At 41.8% G+C, this 26960-nt stretch overlaps 1 protein-coding gene across 9 annotated transcripts in view; it reads left to right on the top strand.

Annotated features, from left to right (window-relative positions):
• Positions 1-26960, top strand: part of greb1l (GREB1 like retinoic acid receptor coactivator) — a 254492-nt gene that overhangs the window by 203928 nt on the left and 23604 nt on the right. For 8 of the 9 annotated variants that reach the window (XM_033019628.1, XM_033019632.1, XM_033019629.1 and 5 more), the window contains 10 exons: positions 2563-2696; positions 4627-4966; positions 7973-8088; positions 9384-9628; positions 10762-11327; positions 16063-16165; positions 16845-17000; positions 20576-20718; positions 21970-22131; positions 24231-24435. In XM_033019628.1, the coding sequence (XP_032875519.1) occupies positions 2563-2696; positions 4627-4966; positions 7973-8088; positions 9384-9628; positions 10762-11327; positions 16063-16165; positions 16845-17000; positions 20576-20718; positions 21970-22131; positions 24231-24435 (2170 nt within the window). The remainder of the gene's footprint in view (positions 1-2562; positions 2697-4626; positions 4967-7972; positions 8089-9383; positions 9629-10761; positions 11328-16062; positions 16166-16844; positions 17001-20575; positions 20719-21969; positions 22132-24230; positions 24436-26960) is intronic. The other variant, XM_033019625.1, reaches the window with a different exon arrangement.

Genomic DNA, 26960 nt, shown 5'->3' with positions numbered 1-26960 from the left:
TTCATTTTTTTCTGTCCCCATCACCGACAGATATACTTCAATCAGCCAATATGGCATCTGGTCACAAATACGTTTTACATTGTACATAAATAAATGGACTTTGGAGCGAGAAACAGAGTTAACATTCCAGGTCGAATTTCCTTTTATCAGAACTGGGGGAGTAAAAACACAAGCTTGTTTTCCCATCTTTCCAGTTCTGGTAAAGTGTAATCGACCTGAAAAGTTAACTCTGTTCCCACCTTGATAGACGCTGTCTGACTGGCTGAATGTTTCCAGCATTTTCTGTTTTATTTCAGATATCTAGTATCTGCTGGGGTTTTTTTGCCTTTCAGACTATTTGCAGGATTAATTTGTTGCATTTATGAGTAGATTTTTGTTTGTTTGTAAATACATACTACTTTTTTGGGGTCTCAAAAGGTGGTCAGCCCAATTTTTTATAGTCGTGTTTTGATATGATCGATTCCTGACTTATTTTCCAAACATTCTTTTGAACCAGTGACCGCACATGCAATTCCTCCCAAACACAGCAGATTGTAGGCACAGTTCCATCAGGTCACAAGGAGCAGCAGAATTCTGACTCATACCATATCATTGCCTTTTCTTTCAATCTTAGGTGTTTGCATTCCAGCAAGTGATGCCAAGTTTCTGAAGCCAAAGACGCTATTAAAATCAGTCAGGCAGTAGATCTCATACTACCTTTAGTATTATTCTGCTAGTTTAATGTAACATCAAAGAAGCACAGCAACAAAAGCAATATTCTGCCAGTGCATGGTGGAACAATTTTAATTTATGATGTCAATGTCAGGCTGTGTATGTGTGTGTGTGTGAGATTCTGTTTTTAGGAACATAGAAACATAGAAAATAGGTGCAGGAGGAGCCCATTCGGCCCTTTGAGCCAGCACCGCCATTCATTGTGATCATGGCTGATCGTGCCCAATCAATAACCAGTGCCTGCCTTCTCCCCATATCCCTTGATTCCACTAGCCCCTAGAGCTCTTTCTGACTCTCTCTTAAACCCATCCAGTGATTTGGCCTCCACTGCTCTCTGTGGCAGGGAATTCCACAATTTCACAACTCTCTGGGTGAAAAAGTTTTTTCTCACCTCAGTCCTAAATGGCCTCCCCTTTATTCTAAGACTGTGGCCCCTGGTTCTGGACTCGCCCAACATTGGGAACATTTTTCCTGCATCTAGCCTGTCCAGTCCTTTTATAATTTTATATGTTTCTATAAGAACCCCCTCATCCTTCTAAAGCCCAGTGAGTACAAGCCTAGTCTTTTCAACCTTTCCTCATATGACAGTCCCGCCATCCCAGGGATCAATCTCGTGAACCTACGCTGCACTCCCTCAATCACAAGGATGTCATTCCTCAAATTAGGAGATCAAAACTGTACACAATACTCCAGATGTGGACTTACCAGAGCCCTATACAACAGCAGAAGAACCTCTTTACTCCTATACTGAAATCCTTTTGTTATGAAGGCCAACATTCCATTAGCTTTCTTCACTGCCTGCTGTACCTGCACGCCAACTTTCAGTGACCGGTGTACAAGGACACCTAGGTCTTGCTGTGCCTCCCCCTTACCTAACCTAACCCCATTGAGATAATAATCTGCCCCCTTGTTTTTGCCACCAAAGTGGATAACCTCACATTTATCTATATTATACTGCATCTGCCACACATCTGCCCACTCACTCAACCTGTCCAGGTCACCCTGCAACCTCCTAACATCCTCTTCACAGTTCACACTGCCACCCAGCTTCATGTCATCCACAAACTTGCTAGTGTTGCTCCTAATTCCCTCTTCCAAATCATTAATATATATGGTAAACAGTTACGGCCCCAACACCGAGCCTTGCGGCACTCCACTCGCCACTGCCTGCCATTCTGAAAAGGACCCGTTCACTCCTACTTTTTGCTTCCTGTCTGCCAACCAATTTTCTATCCATGTCAACACCCTACCCCCAATACCATGTGCTCTAATTTTAGTCACCAGTCTCCCGTGTGGGACCTTATCAAAGGCTTTCTGAAAGTCTAGATACACTACATCCACTGGCTCCCCTTCATCCATTTTACTTGTCACATCCTCAAAAAATTCCAGAAGATTAGTCAAGCATGATTTTCCTTTAATAAATCCATGCTGACTTGGACTAACCCTTTTGCTGCTATCCAATTGCCCCATTTTTGTTTCTGGTTTGTGAGATAATGGGTTTGTATGTGTCATTTTGTGAAATTGTCAGGGTAATTTTGTTTGATATTTTTATGTGTGCGTATAAGAGAGAGAGAGGGAGAGAGGGAGAGAGAGAGAGAGAGAGAGAGCAATGGAAGTCTTTCTTTTCAATTAGTAGAAGTTTCAAATGCACTTTTTGATTTGTCAGTTTTTCTGACACTCACCATTCACTTGTGAGATGTGGGAATTTGCGATCTTCTTAACACATTTTTCATGCAAGAAATAGGCCAGACGTTAACCTTACATTTTGATTCCTTTAGATTGTACAGTTCATAACTTCAACAAATTGAGCAATGTTTGAGGCTGCTTTCTCTCTATGATTCTTTTTCTCAGGAGGAACTCAGCAACGAAGAGTTGGTATATTTTGGTTTGTCCGATTACAGCAAGTCTTTGCAATGGGGCATAACAAGCCCAATACTGAGATGTGATGAGGCTTTCGAAAGAATGGTGAATACATTGATGGAAAGGTAAACAGTAACATTTTTTTTCAATTGTTCTTCTGTTCAGTAAAATTGATTGTGGGAGCAACTCTTTTGCTCTTGAGAAATGCTTTCACATTGTGGAGCAAAGAGCCGGTTCCTGTGCTGTACTGTCCTGTATATAGTTATGCAGCTCATCAAATATCTTGAGATGTGTACCCTGGTCCTACGATATAGCCAGTCATTCTTGCTGCAGTTGCATATCAGGAGTTTAGTTTGGTTTAGAGATACAGTGCCTAAACTGACCCTTGAGCCCACCAAATCCGTGCTGACCAGCGATCCACACACACTAACACTATCCTACACGCACTAGGGACAATTTTACCAAGCTAATTAACCTACAAACCTGCACGTCTTTGGAGTGTAGGTGGAAACCGGAGTGCCCAGGGGAAAACCACGTTGGTCGCGGGTGGAACAGACAAACACTGTACAAACAGTACCCGTAGAATCCAGGTCTCTGGCTCTGTAAGGCAGAAACTCTCCCGTTGCACCACTGTATCAGCCCAACTCTTGAATTTCATCTTAGCAAGAGATTCCCAGGTGGACAGAGGAACTGATGAAAGTATGTTCTCAGATATCTCCGTTTAGTTTATTGTCACGTGTACCGATGTACAGTGAAAAATATTTTGTTGCGTGCTAATCAGTCAGCAGAAAGACAATACATGATTACAATCGATCCATTTACAGTGTATAGATACATGATAAGGGAGTAACGTTTAGTGCAAAGTAAAGATAGCAAGTCTGATCAAGGATAGTCCGAGGGTCACCAATGAGGTAGATAGTAGTTCAGCACTGCTCTCTGGTTGGGGTAGGATAGAAACATAGAAACATAGAAAATAGGTGCAGGAGTAGGCCATTCGGCCTTTCGAGCCTGCACCGCCATTCAATATGATCATGGCTGATCATCCAACTCAGTATCCTGTACCTGCCTTCTCTCCATACCCCCTGATCCCTTTAGCCACAAGGGCCACATCTAACTCCCTCTTAAATATAGCCAATGAACTGGCCTCAACTACCTTCTGTGGCAGAGAGTTCCAGAGATTCACCACTCTCTGTGTGAAAAATGTTTTTCTCATCTCGGTCGTAAAGGATTTCCCCTTTATCCTTAAACTGTGACCCCTTGTCCTGGACTTCCCCAACATCGGGAACAATCTTCCTGCATCTAACCTGTCCAACCCCTTAAGAATTTTGTAAGTTTCTATAAGATCCCCCCTCAATCTTCTAAATTCTAGCGAGTACAAGCCGAGTCTAACCAGTCTTTCTTCAGTTGATTCAGTTGCCTGATAACTCCTGGGAAGAAACTGTCCCCAAAGCAGGTGGTGTGTGTTTTCACACTTCTATACCTTTTGCCGGATGGGAGAGGGGAGAAGAGGGAGTGACCCATCCTTGATTATGCTGCTGGCCTTGCCGAGGCAGCATGAGGTATAAATTGAATCAATAGAAGGGAGGTTGGTTTGTGTGATGGTCTGGGCTATGTCCACAATTTGCTGCAATATCTGCCCATCCAGGATGGAGATATCAAATACCAGTAGGCATAGGTGTAAGATGAGAGGGTCAAAGTTTAAAGGAGATGTGCCGGGCAAATGTTTACACAGAGAGTGGCGGGTGCCTGGAACGTGGTGGTGGTGGTGGCAGATACGATAGGGGCATTTAAGAGGCTTTTGGATAAGCACATGGATATGCAGGGAATGGAGGGGTATGGATATGTGCAGGCAGATAAGAGTTTGGTTAGGCACTATATTCAGTACAGACAATGTGGGCCGAAGGGCCCGTTCGTGTTCTGTTCTGTTCTATGATATGTAAACTCATGGCTGGCTCAATGAGTAGAAATGCCTCTTGTTTCTAAAACTCTGTGGAAATTGGAGCAGCCTTGCAGAAATTGATTACCCTAATGAGAGTTGTGGATGGGCTTTTGCAGGTATCCTAGGTTGCACAGTATGGTGATCAGATGCTACCTGCTGATTCAGCAGTATGCTGAAGCCATGATGGCTGTCACATCGATGAACCTGTTGAGGGAGCACACCACCCCCGAGACCCTGAGCATCGTGGATGACTTGATCAGCTGCCCCGGGAAAGACGAGATTGGCCGCGGACACATGCTCCTGATACGGGTCCCATCAGTACAGCTGGCGATGCTTGCCAAGGAGCGGCTCCAGGATGTCCGAGACAAGCTCGGCCTGCAGTATCGGTTTGAAGTCCTTCTGGGCAATCCAGCCGGGGAGCTCAGCGTTGCCAAGCACTTTGTCGCACGGATGAAGGTACGTACGGGCATCTCTTAAAGGCAGTTCCAAAGAGGAAGGAAAGCAAATTGTTATTGTTGCGTGAGAAATAGATCGAGAATAGACACAAAAAGCTGGAGTAACTCAGGAGGACAGGCAGCATCTCTGGAGAGAAGGAATGGCTGACATTATGGGTCCTTCAGATGTCTCGACCCGAAACATCACCCATTCCTTCTCTTTTTGCGTCTATCTTCAGTTTAAACCAGCATCTGCAGTTCCTTCCTACATAATAGATCGGGTAGACGCACAGAGTCTCTTGTCCAGAGTAGGGGAATCAAGAACTAGAGGACATAGGTTTAAGGTGAGGGGGGATAGATTTAATAGGAGCATGAAGGCTAACTTTTTCACACAAAGGGTGGTGGAAGTATGGAACAAGCTGCCGGAGGAGGTAGTTGAGGCAGGTACATGGATAGGACAGGTTTAGAGGGATGTGGGCCAAACGCAGGTAGGTGGGACTAGTGTAACTGGGACATGTTGTTCGGTGTGGCCAAGTTTGGCTGTTTCTACACTGTAAGAATCTATGACCCAATGGAACATAGATGACGTGATATGAATGCAGCAAAACATGGAAAGAGACAAAAAAAATCCTTTTGTAAACTGTGTTCAACTGGTCCTGTTAGTCCATCAAATGACATGTGGGAGGTCACCCACAATACTACCAATATCTCCTTTCTGTTCCCTGAAGGCATTCAAGTGGGCATCAGGAGATCATGTCATACGTAGATATCCTGCACCTTACCTAATATGAAATTACCTTCTTTAGACTTTGGAGATACAGTGTGGAAACAGTCCCTTCACCCCATCGAGTCCATGCCAACCAACGATCACGCTGCACACAAGCACTATCCTGCACACTAGGGGCAATTTACAAATTTTTAATCAAAGCCAATTAATCTACAAACCTGTATGTCTTTGGAGTGTGTGAAGAAACCCACATGGTCACGGAGAACGTACACACTCCATACAGACAGCACCTACAGTCAGGATCGAACCTGGGTCTCTGGTGCTGTGAGGTAGCAACTCTACTGTTGTGCCACTGTGCAGCCCTGTCTCAGGTAATTGTCCACCTCCCATCAAAGAGCTAGGGGGAAATCCATACTCATAATTTGATTTAGTAATCTAATATTCTGTGAGGGAGCAATTCTTCCTATCAAACAATCTCACTTAATATTCTTTACTATTCTTGACTCTATCCTTGCACCCTCCAGTTCTTACATTTCCAAACACTGTAAAACTTCTACAATCTGGCACCCTCAGGATTTTGCTGGTGCAGATTAATACATTTTCTGGACTATTGACAATAAATCCTATAGATATCCCAACACACTTTTATTTTAAGATGTTCAATTGAGTTTATTGTTGTATGTCACCCAGCAGTATGATAACATTTCTAGAGAATGTAGTGAGTTTAAAGGGAACATGGAAACAAGGCCCCTGGGATTTTAATGCGTGTAGGAATTGAAACTCCAATGAGTTCAAAAGAAAGTCCAGGAAGCAGAGCCCTAGAGATCTTAACGGGAAACCTGGTGAATTTAAGGGGAATTTGGGAACTATCTCCCACAGAGTTTAAAGAGAGTCTGTGTCGGTGAGTTTAAATGGAATACAGGAGTCAGAGTTCTAATAAATTTAATTATCCGAATCATCAAGTTCTCCAAATTATTGGTATTAACTATGCACACATTCAGTTGCATTGAGTTCTTGAATCAAGCTTTTTGTGCAAATTAGAAGTGGTGAAATAAAAGGTAGACAAAAATGCTGGAGAAACTCAGCGGGTGAGACAGCATCTATGAAGCGGAGGAAATAGGCGACGTTTTGGGTCGAAATCCTTCTTCAGCCTTAAAATGTCAGTTTTCTCAGTCCTGCATCATTTGAAGTCACAGAATTTAATAAAAATTGTTGTGCTTATAAATTAGCCTATGTAATGTTCTAACTCAGAGATGGCTTGTTTAGCCCAGCAGATAAAATATTTTGTTTGTGTTGTACATGTGGTCTTCCACCAATCCTAACTAACTCCATCAGCATATTGAAGAAACAAGGAACTGCAGATGCTAGGTTACCAAAAAAGACCCACGGTGCTGGAGTAACTCAGCGGGTCAGGCACCATCTCTGGAGAAGGGTCTCAAGAAGGGTCTAATCTAGCTGGGTGCACACGCAGTAAAATGCATTTATAAATATAAATATGTTGCAAACCTAAAGAACCATCAACCTATTGAAACTATTGAAAAATTAAAATATATGTGAAGTGAAAAAAGTATTTGAATGCTACCAGAACAACTAACAGCACTTGTTTCATTGTACAATGTTGAAACAAAGTATGAATCAAAGATGTACAGGAAGGAACTGCAGATGCTGGTTTAATCCGAACATAGACACAAAATGCTGGAGCAACTCAGGCAGCATGCTTGCTTGGTTTCTTGGTCCTCCAAAATATTCCAAATGGAATTTAAACTGGAGGTGGTGAAGGGAGGGCTTAAGCCAGAAAGGGTTATTGGGAAGAAAGAGCTACTTTAAATTTAGTTGCATCTGGTTGGGTAACTATAGTTGGGTGGAGATTATTCCATGCTTTAATTGTGCGGGGGAAGAACGAATTGCTGTATACATCTGTCTTTGTAGCTGGGATCACTGGAGAGAAGGAATGGGTGACATGTCAGGTCGATACTGAAGAAGGGTCTTAACCCAAAACGTCACCCATTCCGTCTCTCCAGAAATGCTGCCTGTCCCGCTGAGTTACTCCAGCATTTTGCGTCTATCTCTGGAGAACATGGAAGAAGGGTCTCGACCTGAAACATCAACTATCCATGTTCCTCCGAGATTTCACCTGTCTTGCTGAGTTACTCCAGCACTTTGTGTCTTTTCTTCCATTAGCCTATTCTCTTTTATTCTCCATTGAGTGTTTGGATGATCGTCATATCTCAACTATTCATTATGGTTGATAGTTCTTGGTTAAGAAATTTCTTCTGAATTGCCGTTTCTGTTGACTTGAAGGGATGGAGAGGGTGTGAGCAGGATGACTGGACACCACTCACCTATCAGGATCTGGAGGGTCTACCATGTATTGTCATTTTAACTGGTAAAGATCCACTTGGGGAATCATTTCCACGGTAAGTATTTAAAAAATGGTAACAGTTGATATCATCCAAGTCTTAAAAACAGATGCACTTTCCTACATTGGTAACTAGATGAGCTGGTTTAAACCAAGCTGATTTCTTTCTTTATTATTCAGGACTATAACAGGGATATAATGCTGAGGATTTAAAAAGCATTGGCCAGACCATATTTGGAGTAATGTGAGCAGTTTTGGGACCATATCTGAGGGAGGAAGGAGGCGGTGACTTTGGGGAGGTTCCAGAGGAGGTTTATGAGAATGATCTTGGGGATGATTGGGTTAACATATGATGAGCATTTTTTAAGGCACTGGGCCTGAACTCGCTGGAGTTTAGAAGGATGAGAGGCAACCTCATTGAAGCGTAGCCAATTATTGAAAGGCCTGGATAGCGGGGATGTGGAGAGAATGTTTCCACTAGTGGGAGAGTCTAGGACCAGAAGGCACAGCCTCAGAATAAAGGGACGTACCTTTAGAAAGGAGATGAGGAGGAATTTCTTTAGTCAGAGGATGGTGAATCTGTGGAATTCATTGCCACAGACGGCTGTGGAGGTCGTCATTGGTTATTTTTAAGGCAGATATTGATATATTTTGATTTGTAGGGGTGTCAAGTGCTCTGGGGAGAAGGCAGGGGAATGGGGTTGATAGCAAAAGATAGATCAACCATGATTGAATGGTGGAGTAGACTCGATGGGCTGATTTGTGTCCTTGGGCAAGACACTTCACCCATCTTTGCCTGTGTGTGTGAATGTAATTATGTGAAGCACTTTGGGGTCAATGCAAGTTGACTAAAAATGTGCTATATAAATAAAAGAAAAAAAATTGGCCTAATTTTGCTTCTGTCAATTTTGAACTTACGAACTATAAGGATGATGAGGGCAGCACGGTGGCTTAAAGTGCTTTCAGTGCCAGAGACCCAGGTCCGATCCTGACTACAGGTGCTGTCAGTACGGAGTTTGTATGATCTCCCTGTGACCACGTGGGTTTTCTCTGAGATCTTTGGTTTCCTCCCACACTCCAAAGACCTACAGGTTTGTAGGTTAATTGGCTTGGGTTTGTATACTTGGCATAAGTGTAAATTGTCCCCATTGTGTGTAGGCCTGTGTTAATGTGCGGGGATTGCTGGTCAGTGCAGACTCGGTGGGCCGAAGAGCCTATTTCCACACTGTATCTCTAAACTAAACTAAACCATTATTATAGACTTTCAAACTGTATATTTTATGGATATGCATTTGATTTTAATAATGTTGGACACTAAAGATTTGTTTAAACATTTTCAACATTTATATTAAGGTCCATGAAGTACTGTGATCTTAGGCTAATTGACTCCAGCTACCTTACACGAACAACCCTTGAGCAAGAGATTGGCCTTGCTTGTGGCTATGTTTCTAAAAGTGCTGTCAGAGAAACCATGGCAATTTTCGAAGGAACGGAGAAGGAGCATGAGAAGTTTCTTACCAGTGAGAATGAATCTGATGAATTACAGATCGATCTAGAGAGACCACAAAGTAACAGCAGTGCAGTCACTGGAACTTCAGGTTAGTGATTGTCGTGTCGGAGGATTGAACAGCTTTCGACTGAAGAAAGCAATAAACTGATCTGAAAGTCAGTTAATACATAAAATATGCACAAAATTCCAGAAATTCCTGACACAAACCCTCAGTGCTTTGACGCTGCTCCATCTCTTTGTGTACTGAACAAGATTGATGATAAGTTCTCTCTCTTCGGCATGATCATGACTTGAGCCATCAACGCCACATTCTGCATCACAAGGATTACTAAATTCTATCTCTGGCATAACTAGCAGGCATCGCAGCTATTCCAGCGTTTCTTATCTGGCCTCCCACCCCTCGCACTCCACAAAAACTCAGGTCACCCAAATTGCTGTTCACCATCTCCTGTCCTACTGCATGCCACTCAATTATCATTTATACTCCTGCCAAATTACTTTGGTATTCTGTTCTCTTGTAACCGATTTAAACTTCTCATTCAGATTAGTGGTTGTTGTGTCTGTGCATTAAACATGTTTGGACTGATGAAAACAATAAAGAGATTGACAGATTCTTGATTAGCAAGAGTGTCGGGAGTGTTGGGGCTGAGAGGGAACAATAGATCAGCCATGATTGAATGGCGGAGTAGACTCAATGGGCTGAATGGCCTGATTCCTCAACTGGAACCTATGCATTTATTAAGTTCAATTTCAAGTGAGTTTATTGTCATGTGTCCCTGATAGGACAATGAAATTCTTGCTTTGCTTAGCACACAGAACATAGTAGGCATTTACTACAAAATTCTCATATTCAAATTCCTTCATGAGTTTGTGTAATCTCACCCTTAACACATAGCCCTGAATATCACAGTAGTTTCAGAAATCTCAGCAAAACACTTCCTTGAATCAATTCTTTGATCCATCTCAAAGGACACCATTGATCTTTGGCCGCCTCTCCTTAATTCTTTACATTAGCATGCATTTGTATTAACAATAGATGTTAAAGATGCAATTATAAAATTGGGAAAGGTAACTGAAAAAAACTGTAATGATTTTGAAAATTGCAATGTATTATAACACATCACCTACCCGACAAAGAGGACTAAGTAACCTCTCATGCGTTATATGCAGCATTTAAGTCATGTTGCTCATTAACAGTAAACTTGGTTGGTTTTCAAACAGGGTCCTTGGCAGAGAATGGTGTGAGCTCATCCAGTGTGCTTGACTCATCACAGAGGCCTGCTTCATCTCTTAGCTTCCAGAATATTGTGAACAGTTCAATTGATGAAGGCACGTCAACACACACTTCACACATCTCGACCACTGTGGGCAGTGAGGGCTGCAAGCAGGAAAATGACTTGGAAGGAAAGGAAACAGCAAGCAGCACAGTTTCAAAATCTTCCTCATCCTCTGGGAATTCTCGGCAATCCATACTGGTCAACAAGGACCTGAGGACTCCACGTCTCATCTTTCCAAGAACTGTAATTTTATCAAAACCAGTGTATCATCTCCTTGGTTCAGCAAGAAATGAGCACCTGTGTTCTGCCTCTTTGTTGCCCCATGCTGATGTGACTTGGACAAGCCCACTGAGATCACTTTTCCACAAGGAATTGAGCAGTGAAGAGCAGTCACTCTACTACAGACAGTGGACATTTCCCAGGCAACATCATGCGGACTATAGCAATAAAAGCGAGGGAAGTTCTGGAAATTTCCACCGACGCCGATTGTTATTGACTGGACCTCCACAGGTGATCGATTAAGGTTTCAGTTAATTATGTTGGGTCAGAAATATGTGACAATGTTAAAGGGAATGATAGGGATAGTATTATCCATGGAGTTTGCAGTGATGGTCAATAATACTACTGTTTACATGAATTAGATTAAAACCTCAGTGGATGAGATCTGTCATTATACCGTTATAGCCTTGCCAAAGTTGTTCCAATTTCAATGACAGGATTTCAACTGAGAAATAGCAGTAGTTATGTTTGTTAGGCTTGTGATATATCATGTACCAGAAACAATTATTTTCTCGAGTAATTTTTAATTTTCAGGTGTGACACAGTGGCTCAGCTGTAGAGTTGCTGCCTTTTAGTGCCAGAGGCCCGGGTGCGATCCTAACTAAGGATACATGTTCCTCCTAGTGTATAACATTTCCCATTGTAGTTCCAGTCAACTGTCAGTAAAGTTTGTTTAATTTAGAGATACATTGTGGAAACGGGCCCTTCACCTCGAGTCCATGCTGACCATCGATCACCCGTTCACACTAGTTCTATGTTATCCCACTTTCACGTCCGGAACATTTGGGGCAATTTTCACAAGCCAATTAATCTGTGAATCTGCAAGTCTTTGGAATGTAGGAGGAAACTGGAGCACCTGGATAAAACCTACTCGGTCACAGGGTACAGTGTACATACAAACTCAGCAAGAGTTACTGTGCTCTCCATAATGTTTGGGACAAAGACCCATCATTTATTTATTTGCCGCTGTACTCCACAATTTGATATTTGTAATAGAAAAAAATCACATGTGGTTAAAGTGCATATTGTCAGATTTTAATAAAGGCCATTTCTATACATTTTGGTTTCACCATGTAGAAATTACAGCAGTGTTTATACATAGTCCCCCCCCTTTCAGGGCACCATAATGTTTGGTACACAACAATGTAATGTAAATGAAAGTAGTCATGTTTAGTATTTTGTTGCATATCCTTTGCATGCAATGACTGCTTGAAGTCTGCGATTCATGGGCATCACCAGTTGCTGGGTGTCTTCTCTGGTGATGCTCTGTCAGGCCTGTATTGCAGCCATCTTTAGCTTATGCTTGTTTTGTGGGCTATTCCCCTTCAGTTTTCTCTTCAGTATATAAAAGGCATGCTCAACTGGGTTCAGATTGGGTGATTGACTTGGTCACTCAAGAATTTACAATTTTTTAGCTTTGGAAAACTCCTTTGTTGCTTGAGCAGTATGTTTGGGATCATTGTCTTGCTGTAGAATGAACCACCGGCCACTGAGTTTTGAGGCATTTGATTGAACTTGATAGGATGTGTCTATACACTTCAGAATTCATTATGCTACTACCATCAGCAGTTGTATCATCAATGAAGGTAAGTGAGCCAGTACCTTCAGCAGCCATACATGCCCAGGCCATAACAACCCCACCACCGTGTTTCACAGATGAGGTGGTATGTTTTGGATCTGGGCAGTTCCTTCTCTCCTCCATACTTTGCTCTTGCCATCACTCTGATTTAAGTTAATCTTCATCTCATCTGTCCACTAGACCTTTTTCCAGAACTGTGGTTGCTCTTTTAAGTACTTCTTGGCAAACTGTAACATGGCCATCCTATTTTTGCGGCTAACCAGTGGTTTGCATCTTGCAATGTAGCCTCTGTATTTCCGTTCATGAAGTCTTCTGCAGGCAGTGGGCATTGAGAAATCCACACCTGATTCCTGAAGAGTGTTTCTGATCTGTCGGAGAGGTGTTTGAGGATTTTTCTTTATTATGGAGGGAATTTTTCGGTCATCAGCTGTGGAGATCTTCCTTGGCCTACCAGTCCCTTTGTGATTAATGAGCTCACCAGTGCTCTCTTTTTTCTTAATGATGTTGCATGATTAATGATGATTTCTTAACAGTTGATTTTGGTAAGCCTAAGGTTTGGCTGATGTCTCTAACAGTTTTATTCTTGTTTCTCAGTCTCATAATGGCTTCATTGACTTTCATTGGCACAACTTTGGTCCTCATGTTGATAAACAGCTTTACAAGTTTCCAAATGTGTTGGAAAGACTGGAGGAAATACTAGGTGCTGAGACCTATCTTATACCTGCATTAAGGAGGCAATTAAACACACCTGAGCAATTACAAAGACTTATGAAGCCATATGTCCCAAACATTATGGTGCCCTGAAATGAGGGGACTATGTATAAACACAGCTGTAATTTCTACACGGTGAAACCAAAATGAATAAAAATGGCATTTATTAAAATCTGACAATGTGCACTTTAACCACATGTGATATTTTTTCTAATACAAATCTCAAATTGTGGAGTACAGAGGCGAATAAATAAATGATGGGTCTTTGTCCCAAACATTATGGAAGGTACTGTGAGAGTGTTTAATTGAAATGTGTACTGGCAACAGAACAATGAAGCTCTTACTGAGGACTGCATGCAGCTTTGAATACCATGTATTTGAAAGATCAGATGAAGAATACAACATCATTTTACCAGAACTATGTTAAAGAAAGAAAACCTTATTAAGAATAGGGACTGTTAAGAATAAGAAATACTGTGAGAGATTCCATTGGTGCAGATCAAGTAACATGATTTAATGAGTTTTCAATTCCCATTATTCTGCATCACTTCGAGAAGGTCATGTAACCGCACCGACCAGCGATCCCCGAACACTAACATTATCCTACACACACAATAGGGACAATTTAGAATTTAGCGAAGCCAATTAACCTACCAACCTGTACGTATTTGTAGTGTGGAGTGTATATCAGTTAAATGGCTTTGGTAAATTTGTAAATTGGAAGTGGTAGCACCAACGATTAGCTTCAACCCTAGATTACTGGAGTTGTGAAAAAGCTGCTGCACCACTTTCTGGGCCATTTGTTCACCATGGCCCTTTGCTAACCATAAATGATATTATTGAGATGTATAAGAAATGACTGTCCCACCTATAAGGGGATCAGTGATGCATGATCCTCAAATTAAATCTCAGCTAAGAGAGTGTGGAAAATTATTTAAGAGAATTTTCTTTAGCAAATTCATCATCGTACATGATAGAAACTTATAAAAATATCATGGTGTTGTTTAAGAAACAATAGATAAGCATAAGATAGACACAAAGTACTGAAATAACTCCACCGATCTGGGAGCATCTCTGGCAAAAAAAGATGGGTGATGTTTCATAAGGTCATGAAGGACATTATTGCCATAGAGGGAGTACAGAGAAGGTTCACCAGACTGATTCCTGGGATGTCAGGACTTTCATATGAAGAAAGACTGGATAGACTCGGCTTGTACTCTCTAGAATTTAGGAGATTGAGAGGGGATCTTATAGAAACTTACAAAATTCTTAAGGGGTTGGACAGGCTAGATGCAGGAAGATTGTTCCCGATGTTGGGGAAGTCCAGGACAAGGGGTCACAGTTTAAGGATAAGGGGGAAATCCTTTAAAACCGAGATGAGAAAAACTTTTTTCACACAGAGAGTGGTGAATCTCTGGAACTCTCTGCCACAGAGGGTAGTTGAGGCCAGTTCATTGGCTATATTTAAGAGGGAGTTAGATGTGGCCCTTGTGGCTAAGGGGATCAGAGGGTATGGAGAGAAGGCAGGTACGGGATACTGAGTTGGATGATCAGCCATGATCATATTGAATGGCGGTGCAGGCTCGAAGGGCCGAATGGCCTACTCCTGCACCTAATTTCTATGTATGTTTCTATGTTTCTATGTCATAAGTGATTGGAGTAGAATTAGGCCAATTGGCCCATCAAGTCTACTCTGCCATTTAAACATGGCTGATCTATCTCCCCCTCCTAACCCCATTCTCCTGGCAATGAATTTCACAGATTCACAACTCTCTGACTAAAGCCATTTTGGGTTGGGACCCTTCTTTGGATGGGTGTAGATGGATAAGAATGTGGAGCATTCAGCAGATTAGATTTGGATTGTTACTGGTGATCCATAACATTTGTAATGAAGTGGACTGGAACCTGGAGGTCTGAACTATTAAAAAAAAGGGATACAAGTGCAAATTCAATCAAGGCTACTGGGGAATTTACATTTTGAATAAAAAGCTTGAACCTTACAGATTTTTGTAAAAACCCATTTTGTTTCCTCTTCTCCTTCAGGGGAGGAATATTGTGAACCTTTTGCCAGTCTGAATATATGTAATTCCAGACCCAGCAAGGTGGTGAATCTGTGGATCTGTGGAATTCTTTGCCACAGAAGGCTGTGGAGGCAAAGTCAGTGGATATATTTAAAACAGAGGTAGATAGATTCTAGATTAATACCAGTGTCAGAGGTTATGGGGAGAAGCAGGAGAATGGGGTTCGGAGGGAGAGATAGATCAGCCATGATTGAATGGCGGAGTAGACTTGATGGGGCAAATGGCCTTATTCTGCGCCTAGAACCAATGAACTGACTGGACTGCTATTCTCTGTTGTTTCCAAGGGGAATATAATCATTATTATATAACACTAACTCAGCAGCATCTATGTCTGGCTTGAACAGAGTGTAACATCACCACATCAATCAAGAGATTGCCCCTTCCTCAACATTTATATATCCATATGTAAAAGCCAAATGAAATTTGCAAAAGCTTAATGAAATTCATTGTTCACATTTGAAACTATGTCTATCTTAGCCTTTGGTTTCACCAGCTGTAGTAAGTTTCTTAGTAAGTATTAGCAAATTTTAAAAATAAGATTTTTTTCAGATTTGTCGGTGGTTTAGAGAAGTTTAATTAGATTTTTACATTGCAGGTTGGAAAGACTGGTGCTTACTTGCAGTTCCTTAGAATTCTTTTTCGCATGCTAATAAGGCTCTTAGAGGTTGATGTATACAATGAAGAAGAAATTAACGAAGGTAAGTAATGTTAAGATTTTGGTAATTATGTAGTTAATATAAAGTATTAATACAGATTTTGTATGAGCTATATCTTTCATATGATTATCATATGATCCATACTTCAGAACCACATCCAACATGTTCATTCTGAAGAAGGGTCTCGACCCAAAACGTCACCCATTCCTTCTCTCCAGAGATGCTGCCTGTCCTGTTGAGTTACTCCAGCATGTTGTGTCTATCTTCATATTTATTCTTTACATGCCCAGAGCCATAAAAGAGATAGCGCCTTCCTGACCTTCCATCTAACCCATTGGAGACCTTTCAACTATCTTTAATAAAACTTTATCTGCTTCTAAATGTTGCACCCTTTATCTGTTATCTTTGCATAGTGAGCTGCTTGATTGTAATCATGGAGAGTCTGTCCTTGACCATAATAACAGCCAGTGGAGTGCAGTTCCAAATCCTGTTGCTGTGTGCCTTTTGTAAGAAGGTAACATCTAATGCATCTCTGAAAATTGGAAATGTATCCAAAACATGAACCCTGAAAGCAGAATAGATGTGTGAGCTCCATCGATGCTCCTTGAGATTGAAATAAAGCTTTTAGTTAGCTGTGTTTGTTTACTCCATCTCTTTCTTAAATGCATAATTTTGTGATACAAGAAAATTCTAAATCTAAACTCTGTATTTTTTGTTTCAGACACGAAAGATTCAAATGAGTATGCACAGGGTATTAATGCACAGTGGCCTGATATTGAACTCTTCAGTAAAATGACCTTTGATTACACGGTACATGATCCAAAGTATCGCCATATCAGTGCTGTCTACTCAGCCAAGCTGCCAAAGATTAAGCTAGGTGAGCAGAACTTTTGTTTGTTATCTGTTTTTCATCTGCATTCTATTGAAATATAACCTTAGCAGTTACAATCTTTCTTTTTGATTTCATATCAAATTACTCTAACACTACAAGGCTAATACTGACAGCTATAACAGTAGCCAAAAGATCTAACACCAGTTGAGTTGGACTTTGGTTCTACCCAAACCTCACAAAAGTTCCAAAGGGCTTACAACAAAAGATTATTGATCCATGGAAGGTTTGATTAATCTCAGTAATTAGTTTAGTTTAGTTTAGAGATACAGCGCAGAAACAGGCCCTTCGGCCCACCGAGACCGCACTGACCAGCAATCGCATCACTAGCATTATCCTACCCGTTGGGACCAATTCACAATCCTTACCAAAGCCAATTAACCTACAAACCTGTACGTCTTTGGAGTGTGGGAGGAAACCGGAATACAAGTTCACAAGTTATATGAGTAGAATTAGGCCATTTGGCCCATCGAGTCTACTCTGCTATTCAATCATGGCTGATCTCTGCCTCCTAATCCCATTATCATGCCTTCTCCCCATAACCATTGACACCCCTTTCTAATCAAGAATTTGTCTCTCTCTGCCTTAAAAATATCCACTGACTTGACCTCCATAACCCTCTGTGGCAATGAGTTCCACAGATTAACTACCCTCTGACTAAAGAAGTTCCTCCTCACCTCCTTTCTAAAAGAGAGGCCTTAAATTCTGGGGCAATGACTTCTGGTCCTAGTCTCTCCCATCAATGAAAACATCCTATCAATGCCTTTCATTATTCTATGAGTTTCAGTGAGGTATCCCCTCAACCATGTAAACTCCTGCGAGTAGAGGCCCAGTACTGTCAAACGCTCATCATATGGTGACCCACTCATTCCTGGAATCATTCTTGTAAACCTCCTCTGCACCGTCTCCAGAGCCAGCACATCCTTCCTCAGATACAGGGCCCATATTTGCTCATAGTACTCCAAATGCAGCCTAACCAGCGCCTTATAGAGCCTCAACATTACATTTCTGTTTTACCCAAGGAAAACCCACCCGGTCACGGAGAGAACGTACTAACTCTATACTGACAGCCCCCGTAGTCAAGATCAAATTCAAGCATTGATCCTTTTTGTCTTCTATCAAGACAGAAGAGTCATTCACTTCTATACAAGAGTGTATGTCTCCCCAATGTGTTTACAAGGACACAAAGCCCCTAAGCTGCTTGTGGTGGCCCGTTTAGCTGGATGCTTAACGTGACATTTCTGGCATAATACACCTCTCACATGAATGCAAATAACTGCATCTCTATCACTTAGTTTCGAATGCAGGGTTGTGTGGATTGAAAATTGGTTCTGCCTCCTTTATATTATCACACTTTCCAGTTGAGTACAAAGGAATTCCAGGCCTAGTAACATTACCACCAGTGAATCAGAAGGAGCAACAGTTCCCTAGCATACAAGCAGTGCCCAGTCATTTGAAATGCCATTTAGCAAGATCATTAACTCTTGCAAAGTGAATGGATTGATCACTTTATTAAATAGATGCAGAGGAAATGCACTCTAAAATATAAAAGTGGATAAGTCTCCAGGTCCTGACAGGATATTCCCTAGGACATTGAGGGAAGTATGTGTAGAAATAGCAGGGGCTATGATAGAAATATTTCAAATGTCATTAGAAACGGGAATGGTTCCGGAGGATTGGCATACTGCGCATGATGTTCCATTGTTTAAAAAGGGTTCTAAGAGTAACCTAGCAATTATAGACCTGTTAGTTTGACGTCAGTGGTGGGCAAATTAATGGAAAGGATACTTAGAGATAATATATATATATAATCATCTGGATAAACAGGAACAGTCAACATGGATTTGTGCCTGGAAGGTCATGTTTGACTAATCTTCTTGAATTTTTTGAAGAGGTTACTAGGGAAATTGATGAGGGTAAAGCAGTGGATGTTGTCTATATGGACTTCAGTAAGGCCTTTGACAAGGTTCCACATGGAAGGTTGGTTAAGAAGGTTCAATTGTTGGGTATTAATAGTGGAGTAGCAAGATGGATTCAACAGTGGCTGAATGGGAGATACCAGAGAGTAATGGTGGATAACTGTTTGTCAGGTAGGAGGCCGGTGACTAGTGGGGTGCCTCAGGGATCTGTGTTGGGTCCACTGTTGTTTGTCATATACATCAATGATCTGGATGATGGTGTGGTAAATTGGATTAGTAAGTATGCAGATGATACTAAGATAGGTGGTGTTGTGGATAATGAAGTAGATTTTCAAAGTCAACAGAGAGATTTAGGCCATTTGGAAGAGTGGGCTGAAAGATGGCAGATGGAGTTTAATGCTGATAAGTGTGAGGTGCTACATCTTGGTAGGACAAATCAAAATAGGACGTTCATAGTAAATGGTAGCGAATTGAGGAATGCAGTTGAACAGAGGGATCTAGGAATAACTGTGCATAGTTCCCTGAAGGTGGAATCTCATGTAGATAGGGTGGTAAAGAAAGCTTTTGGTGTGCTGGCCTTTATAAATCAGAGCATTGAGTATAGAAGTTGGGATGTAATGTTAAAATTGTACAAGGCATTGGTGAGGCCAATTCTGGAGTATGGTGTACAATTTTGGTCGCCAAATTATAGGAAAGATGTCAACAAAATAGAGAGAGTACAGAGGAGATTTACTAGAATGTTGCCTGTGTTTCAGCACCTAAGTTACAGAGAAAGGTTGAACAAGATAGGTCTTTATTCTTTGGAGCGCAGAAGGTTAAGGGGGGACGATAGAGGTCTTTAAAATTATGAGAGGGATAGACAGAGTTGACGTGGATAAGCTTTTTCCATTGAGAGTAGGGAAGATTCAAACAAGAGGACATGATTTGAGAATTAAGGGATAAAAGTTTAGGGGGAACTTCTTTACTCAGAGAGTGGTAGCTGTGTGGAATGAGCTTCCAGTGAAAGTGGTGGAGGCAGGTTCGATTTTATCATTTAAAAATAAATTGGAATGGTATATGGACGGGAAAGGAATGGAGGGTTATGGTCTGAGTGCAGGTAGATGGGACTAGGTGAGAGTAAGTGTTCGGCACGGATTAGAAGGGCCGAGATGGCCTGTTTCCATGCTGTAATTGTTATATGGTTATATATGGTTATATGGTATCTCACTTTCGCCTTATGCTTCTTCCACATTGGTAAAACCTTTGCAAAAACAATGTGATACAGCTTTTAAAAGACACGTGGACAGGAAACGTGGCAGGCACGTGGACAGGAAAGGTTTAGTGGGATATGGGCCAAATAGGGGCAGGTGGGTCTAGTGTAGATGGGGCATCTTGATCAGCTGAAAGGCCTGTTTCCATCTAGTTTGACTATGTCTTGCCCATCAATATCTGCAATATGCTTATACATTTTAAAGCATTTGGTACTTGAATATGTAAGGCACAGAAAGATGCACACCTAGTGTGGGAAAATGGGATTAATGGAAATTGGTGAAAAGTGGTGTCATGGAAGGGCTAATTTCTATGCCGTACATTTCTATAACTCTTTATTTGTGAAATTGTTTTGTTTTATATGTTATTGTTGATAACCAAAGACTTTTTTTCCAGAAGGTGGTAAAAAACGCAGCCTGATCGAAGGATCAACAAAACGAGAGACAGTCTCGATAATGCTAACTAAATATGCTGCATACAACACATTCCATCATTGTGAGCACTGCCACAACTACATTGACTTCAACCCAGCCACACAGGTCAGAATCAAATAACTATATTCTCTTTGGTATGCTTATTTCTATATAATTAATATACATATATATAGATTATTGTCAATTGATCGTGCAACGATATGTAATTATTTTATTTAATAGATGAAATGTACATTTTCTAATGTTTATTTTCCTATTTTCCATAGTCTGTATGATTGATAAGTCTCAGGGCTTTACCGATGCCAATGTATCACCAAGCTCTCTCACATGTGTAACAGAAACATCACCATCTTTCTAAATGGGTGAAGTTCATTATCACCTCTTAATATTAACTTCATAAGTTCAAAGACGTTGAAGCAGAATTGGGTCATTTGGCCCATAGTCTACTCCGCCATTCGATCATGTCTGATCTATCTTTCCTTCTCAGCCCCATTCTCATGCCTTCTCCCCATAATCTTTGACACCCGTACCACTCAAGAAACACCATTACTGATCAAGAATACTCATACTAACTTGTCTTATAATTTGTGCTATTTTAAAATCATCCTTCTAATCATAAATGCATATGATTATGGAGAAATTATAAGGTCGCACTTTGAATCCTGTCAAAAATTGACTTTCAGACAAATATATCACCACCATTTGTGTGATGTATGTACTTCCACCATCTCCATTAGATATGCTTTACTGACAAATAGGCAATTGACTGAATCTTTTTGCTATTATCAATAATAACATGACAATCGGTTCCATTTCAGTAGGATCCCTTCAAAGCAGAGGTCACTGACCTGATTTACCATTGTCTGTGAAATGCTTTATGGGCTGCTGAACCTTTCTGTCTTCACTTCCCTCTTTGATTAAGAAAATAACATCAACTGCAAGGTTTCTAAGCCTACACTGGTCGATCTTGTCTTGCTTCTGATGCTTCCTGCTTCTTTCTGTTGGATTTGCTGATGCAACCCATGTTAAGTCATTGTTACCACATTATTTTATGTATAGTGTTAGTGTACGGGGAATCGCTGGTTGGCACGGACTTTGTGGGACGAAGTGCTTGTTTCCGCGCTCCAAACTAAACTACACTTATGCTTTTACCAGTTTAAATTTTCTTTAATCCTGATTTATTTTCCTTGATTTTTTCCAATTAATATTGTAGATCACCTAATGTAATGTAGTGCAGGTGGCATATAATGAATTTGCATAACATTTGATTGTAATGATATCCAGGATTATTTCTATTGTTAATCTGAATACAAAATCTAATTGAGGAGATTGAACCATGTTCTAATTGTGTTTCAGGTGTCTGATTCCACACTACATGCATTTACATTTTCTTCCTCCATGCTGGGAGAGGAAGTTCAGCTTCACTTTATTATTCCAAAGTCAAAGGAGCAGTATTTTATCTTCAGCCAGCAGGGTAAACATCTGGAGAGCATGCGTCTACCTCTTGTCACAGATAAGGTCAGCAACTGAAGGAAATCCTTAAGGACATAATTTAGCGCCAATGTTATTTTATTTTAATAGAAATTAAACCATTTCTGTTATGAAGGAAAGAACCTCCAAGCATACAATGCATTTCCTGACTGAAGGATGTCTCAAAATTGTTTTCAATCAATAGAGTTGTTTTGAAAAATATTGCTGTACTAGAGTAGGGTAACATAACTGGCCATCATAGACATGAGATTGGATCTTTCATGGGTTAGGATTGACCTGGCCCTACTGCTTTTCTTTGGCACCATACCACTTCCTCAGAGCAGATAATAAACGATCTTGGGGACCAAGTCCATAATTGCCTGAAAGGGGCAACACAAGCAGATGGAGTGGTAAAGAAGTCATATTGAATGCTTGCTTTCAGAGGTTGGGGCATTGAGTGTAACAGTCAGGAAGTCATGATGCAACTTTATAGGACCTTGGTTGGGCCTTATTTGGAGAATTGTGCACAGTTCTGATTACCACATTTCAGAAAGGATGTGGAGGGTATGGAAAGTGTGCAGAGGAGGTTTACCAGAATGATGCCTGGATTATGGGGTATTGGCTCCAGGGAAAGCTAGGTCAGACTTGGATAGTTTTCTCTGGAATGCCGAATGTTGCAGGGAGACCTGATGGAAGTATATAAAATTATGGGAGGCATAGATAGGATAGACAGTGGAACCTTTTTCCCAGGATGTAAATTCAAATACTGGAGGGCATTACTTTAAGGTGAGAGGGCCAACGTTTAAAGGAGATTGTGAGGCAAGTTTGTTACCCAGAGGGTGGTAAGTGCATGGAGCACACTGCCACAGGCAAACAGCCATCTTTATTCAGATATGTTGGCAGAGGATGGGAATGGGTATATGGGCAGAGGGTGGGAATAACTTCTTATTGGCTTTGCAGAAGAGGAAGGATTTTAAAATTGATCCCATACAATCAACTCCCCCTCCCATTCCGAATCCGACCTTTCTGGCTTGGGCCTCCTCCATGGCCAGAGTGAGTCCGACCGCAAATTGGAGGAACAGCACCTCATATTTTGCTTGGGTAGTTCATACCCAGCGGTATGAATATTGACTTCTCCAATTTCAGGTAGTCCTTGCTTTCTCCTTCCTTCCCCTCCCCTTCGCAGCTCCCACAGCCTACTGTTTCTGCCTCTTCCTTTCTTTTTCCTGCCCCCCCCAACATCAGTCTGAAGAAGGGTCTCAACCTATTCCTATTCCTTCGCTCCATAGATGCTGCCTCACCCGCTGAGCTTCTCCAGCTTTTTTGTCTACCTTTGATTTTTCCAGCCTCTGCAGTTCTTTCTTAACCAGCCAATCAATTGATCCCATTCAAATCAATTGATCCCATTCAAATAATTGATCCCATACAATCAATGATCCCATACAATCAATTGATCACCTACAATCAATTGATCACATACAATCACGGTGCCGGGCGGCCCAGTGGTGCAGCAGGTAGAGCTGCTGCTTCACAGCGCCAGAAACACGCCTTCAATCCTGACATCGTGTGCTCCCTGTGAGGAGTTTGCACAGTCCCCCTGTGACCATGTGGGTTTCCTCCGGGTGTTCCGTTTTCCTCCCACATCCCAAAGACGTGTGGGTTTGTAGGTTAATTGGCCTCTGTAAATTGCCCTTAGCGTGTAGAGAACCTTGTAAGTGTTGGCTTTAAAGTGTCCGTTGGAAAAGCAGCTGTATTTGACTACAACGGCTTAATATGAATACTTGCCCATTTCTGATGTGCATTGCTGGAATTAAATGCGATGCAAATTCTGGGCGGCACAGTGACGCAGCGGTAGAGTCGCTGCCTTGCAGCGCCAGAGACCTGGATTCGATCATGACAACGGCTACTGTCTGCACGGAGTTTGCACGTTCTCTCTGTGACCTGCGTGGGTTTTCTCCGGATGCTCCGGTTTCCTCTCACACTGGTTTGCAAGTTAATTGGCTTCTGTAAATAATCCCTAGGATGTAGAATAAGACTGGTGTGCGGGTGATTGTTAGTCGGTGTGGATTCGGCAAGCTGAAGGGCCTGTTTATACGCTGTATCTCTAAAACTGCAATTACTTTAATTAAAAAATATTTCTTTTGCAGAATCCAAAATTAGTGAAGAGTCCCATCTTTACACCAACTACAGGACGGCATGAGCATGGTCTTCTGAATCTCTACCATGCCATAGAGGGTGCAAATCACCTTCATATCCTTGTGGTTAAAGAGTTTGAAATGCCACTCTATCGAAAGTACTGGCCCAACTACATTATGTTGGTATTACCAAGCATGTTCAATGGAGCAGGGGTCGGTAAGTAAACACAGCTTTATCCAAGTAAACACTGGTTATATTGTTTGAGTTTCAGGTGACATATATGATCACAAAATGATGACAGACTGAAATATTATGTTGTGACCTGATAACAGAGTATCACATGCCTTTGTCACCTGCATGACATGGTTTTCCATATCAAACCTGATGGGTAGTAGAAAGTAAGATTTCTAGGAATCTAATTGAAAATATTTGTTTCTGTAGAAATTAATCATTGTTCTTTTTAGTTGTATCCTGTCAAAATAATTAAGACTATACATAATTACAGTCAAGCCATCCACTTTGCACAGATAAAGGATAAAGAGTAGAACATTTAGTGCTAAATAAAGTCCTATTAAAGATAGTTCAAAGGTCTCCAATGATATAGATGGGAGGTCAGGACTGCACTCTAGCTGATGAGAGGATAGCTCAGTTGGCTGATGACAGCTGGGAAGAAACTGTACCTCAATCTGGAGGTATGCATTTTTAAACTTATGTCCCTCTTGCCTGATGGGAGAGGGGAGAAGTGGGAGTGACCAGGGTGAGACTGGTCCCTGATATTGCTGGTGGCCTTGCTGAGGCAGCATGGAGTGTAGATGGAGTCAATGGAAGGGAGATTGGTTTGTGTGATAGTGTAGGCTATGTCCACAACTCCCTACAATTTCTTGAGGTCTTAGAAGGAGCTGTTCCCAAAACATGCTGTGATGCATCCTGATGCTTTCTACGGCACACCTGGAGAAGTTGGTGAGGGTTGTTGGGGGGTGCCAAACTTCCTAAGCCTGCTAAAGAAGTGAAGGTGTTGATGTGGCTGGTGCAGGACAAATTGCTGGTGATATTTATTCCCAAGAACATTAAGCTTTCAACCATCTAGACTTGGGCACCATCAATGTATACCGGGGATGTGTACAGCTTCACTTCCTGAGGTCAATCACAATCTCCTTTGTCTTGCTGACATTGAGGGAGTTGTTATCTTAGAATCAGGTTACAAGGTTCTCAATCTCCTTCCTGTACTCCGTCTCATCATTATTTGATATCCGGCCCATTACGGTGGTGCCATCTACAAACGTGTAATTTGAGTTGGATTGGTATTTGGTATTTGGCTGCACAGTCATCACTGTATAAGGAGTATAGTTGGAGGGACATCTCTGTGGGGCACCAGCGTTGAGGATTATTGTAGAGGATGATTTGTCACCTATCCTCACTGATTGTGGTCGGTTGGTCAGGAAGTCAAGGATCCAGTAGCAGAGGAAAGTGTTGACTCCAAGTTCCACTAGTTTGGAAATAAGCTTGTTGGGATAATGGTATTTCGATGCAGAAGTGTCGTCTATGAATAGAAATTTGATATGGATGTCCTTCTTGTCCAGGTGTTCCAGGGATTAGTGTAGAGCCAGGGAGATGGCATCAGCCGTTGCCCTGTTGTGAACTGCGGGGGATCAAGGCTGTTTGGTAGTCTGGATTTAATGTGTGCCATAATCAGCCTGTAAGAAGGGGAGCACTTGATTGGGACAGAAGAGTGGATCAGGGAGTTACAAAGGGAATGTTTTTTTGAAATGCTGAATGGGGATGTGCCAGGTGGTGCTATCCCCTTAAAGTTGGATGATCCGGAGTCTACTGGGTGGAAGGTGATTCAGGGAAAAATATGGGATGCTGTCAAGGTTCTGTCAACTATGGTGGAGGGGCAGTTACATTTCAGGAAAAAAGTAGATTTCTCAGTAGCTGCATGTAACTTTGTAAGTAACTTTGTCAGAGCAAACACAGTTGAGCTGGAAGAACAGGAAAAATAGAATCATAGAATCATACACTGTGGAAAGAGGCCCTTCGGCCCGACCTGCCCATGCCAGCCAAGACGCCCCGTCGACTCCAGTCTGAACGCGATATGGTGAACAGAATAAAGTGTAGTTGGGATAGCTGCACGTTTTCTACCACTGACTACGTCACTCCTAGATTGATATGGACCTACAGTAAATCCAGGACATACTGATTAACAGCTGTCTAAACACCGATCATTCCACTTTGTTACTGTTACTGTAGTCACATTAGGATTTCCAGTTTTACTTTGGGAATCTGCCTCTCCAGTCCTATATTGGCCAGACCAGGTGTGAGATTAGAATTTCTATTCATTTGAAGTAAGTCATCTCAATCCCGAGGTGCCGCCTAAGAAGAAGAAGATGATTATTTCCACCATGTTCTCCCATCCATCCCCTACCCCAATAGCCAATTGAAAAACACTCAATGTATTCAACGTTTCGCCGATCACCTCCGCTCGGTCCATTTCGCTGAACACCTCCGCTCGGTCCGCAATAACCTACCTGATCTCCCGGTGGCTCAGCACTCCAACTCCCCCTTCCATTCCGAATCCGACCTTTCTGTCCTGTGTCTCCTCCATGGCCAAAGTGAGCACCACCGGAAATTGGAGGAACAGCACCTCATATTTCGCTTGGGCAGTTTATATCCCAGCGGCATGAACTTTGACCTCCAATTTCCGGTAGCCCTTGCTGTCTCCTCCCCTTCTCAGCTCTCCGTCA

Source organism: Amblyraja radiata, chromosome 4 (assembly GCF_010909765.2).
Source record: "Amblyraja radiata isolate CabotCenter1 chromosome 4, sAmbRad1.1.pri, whole genome shotgun sequence".
In the NCBI taxonomy this organism is placed as follows: domain Eukaryota; kingdom Metazoa; phylum Chordata; class Chondrichthyes; order Rajiformes; family Rajidae; genus Amblyraja; species Amblyraja radiata.
Note: the sequence above shows the minus strand (reverse complement) of the source record. Positions and strands in the feature narration are given on the sequence as shown.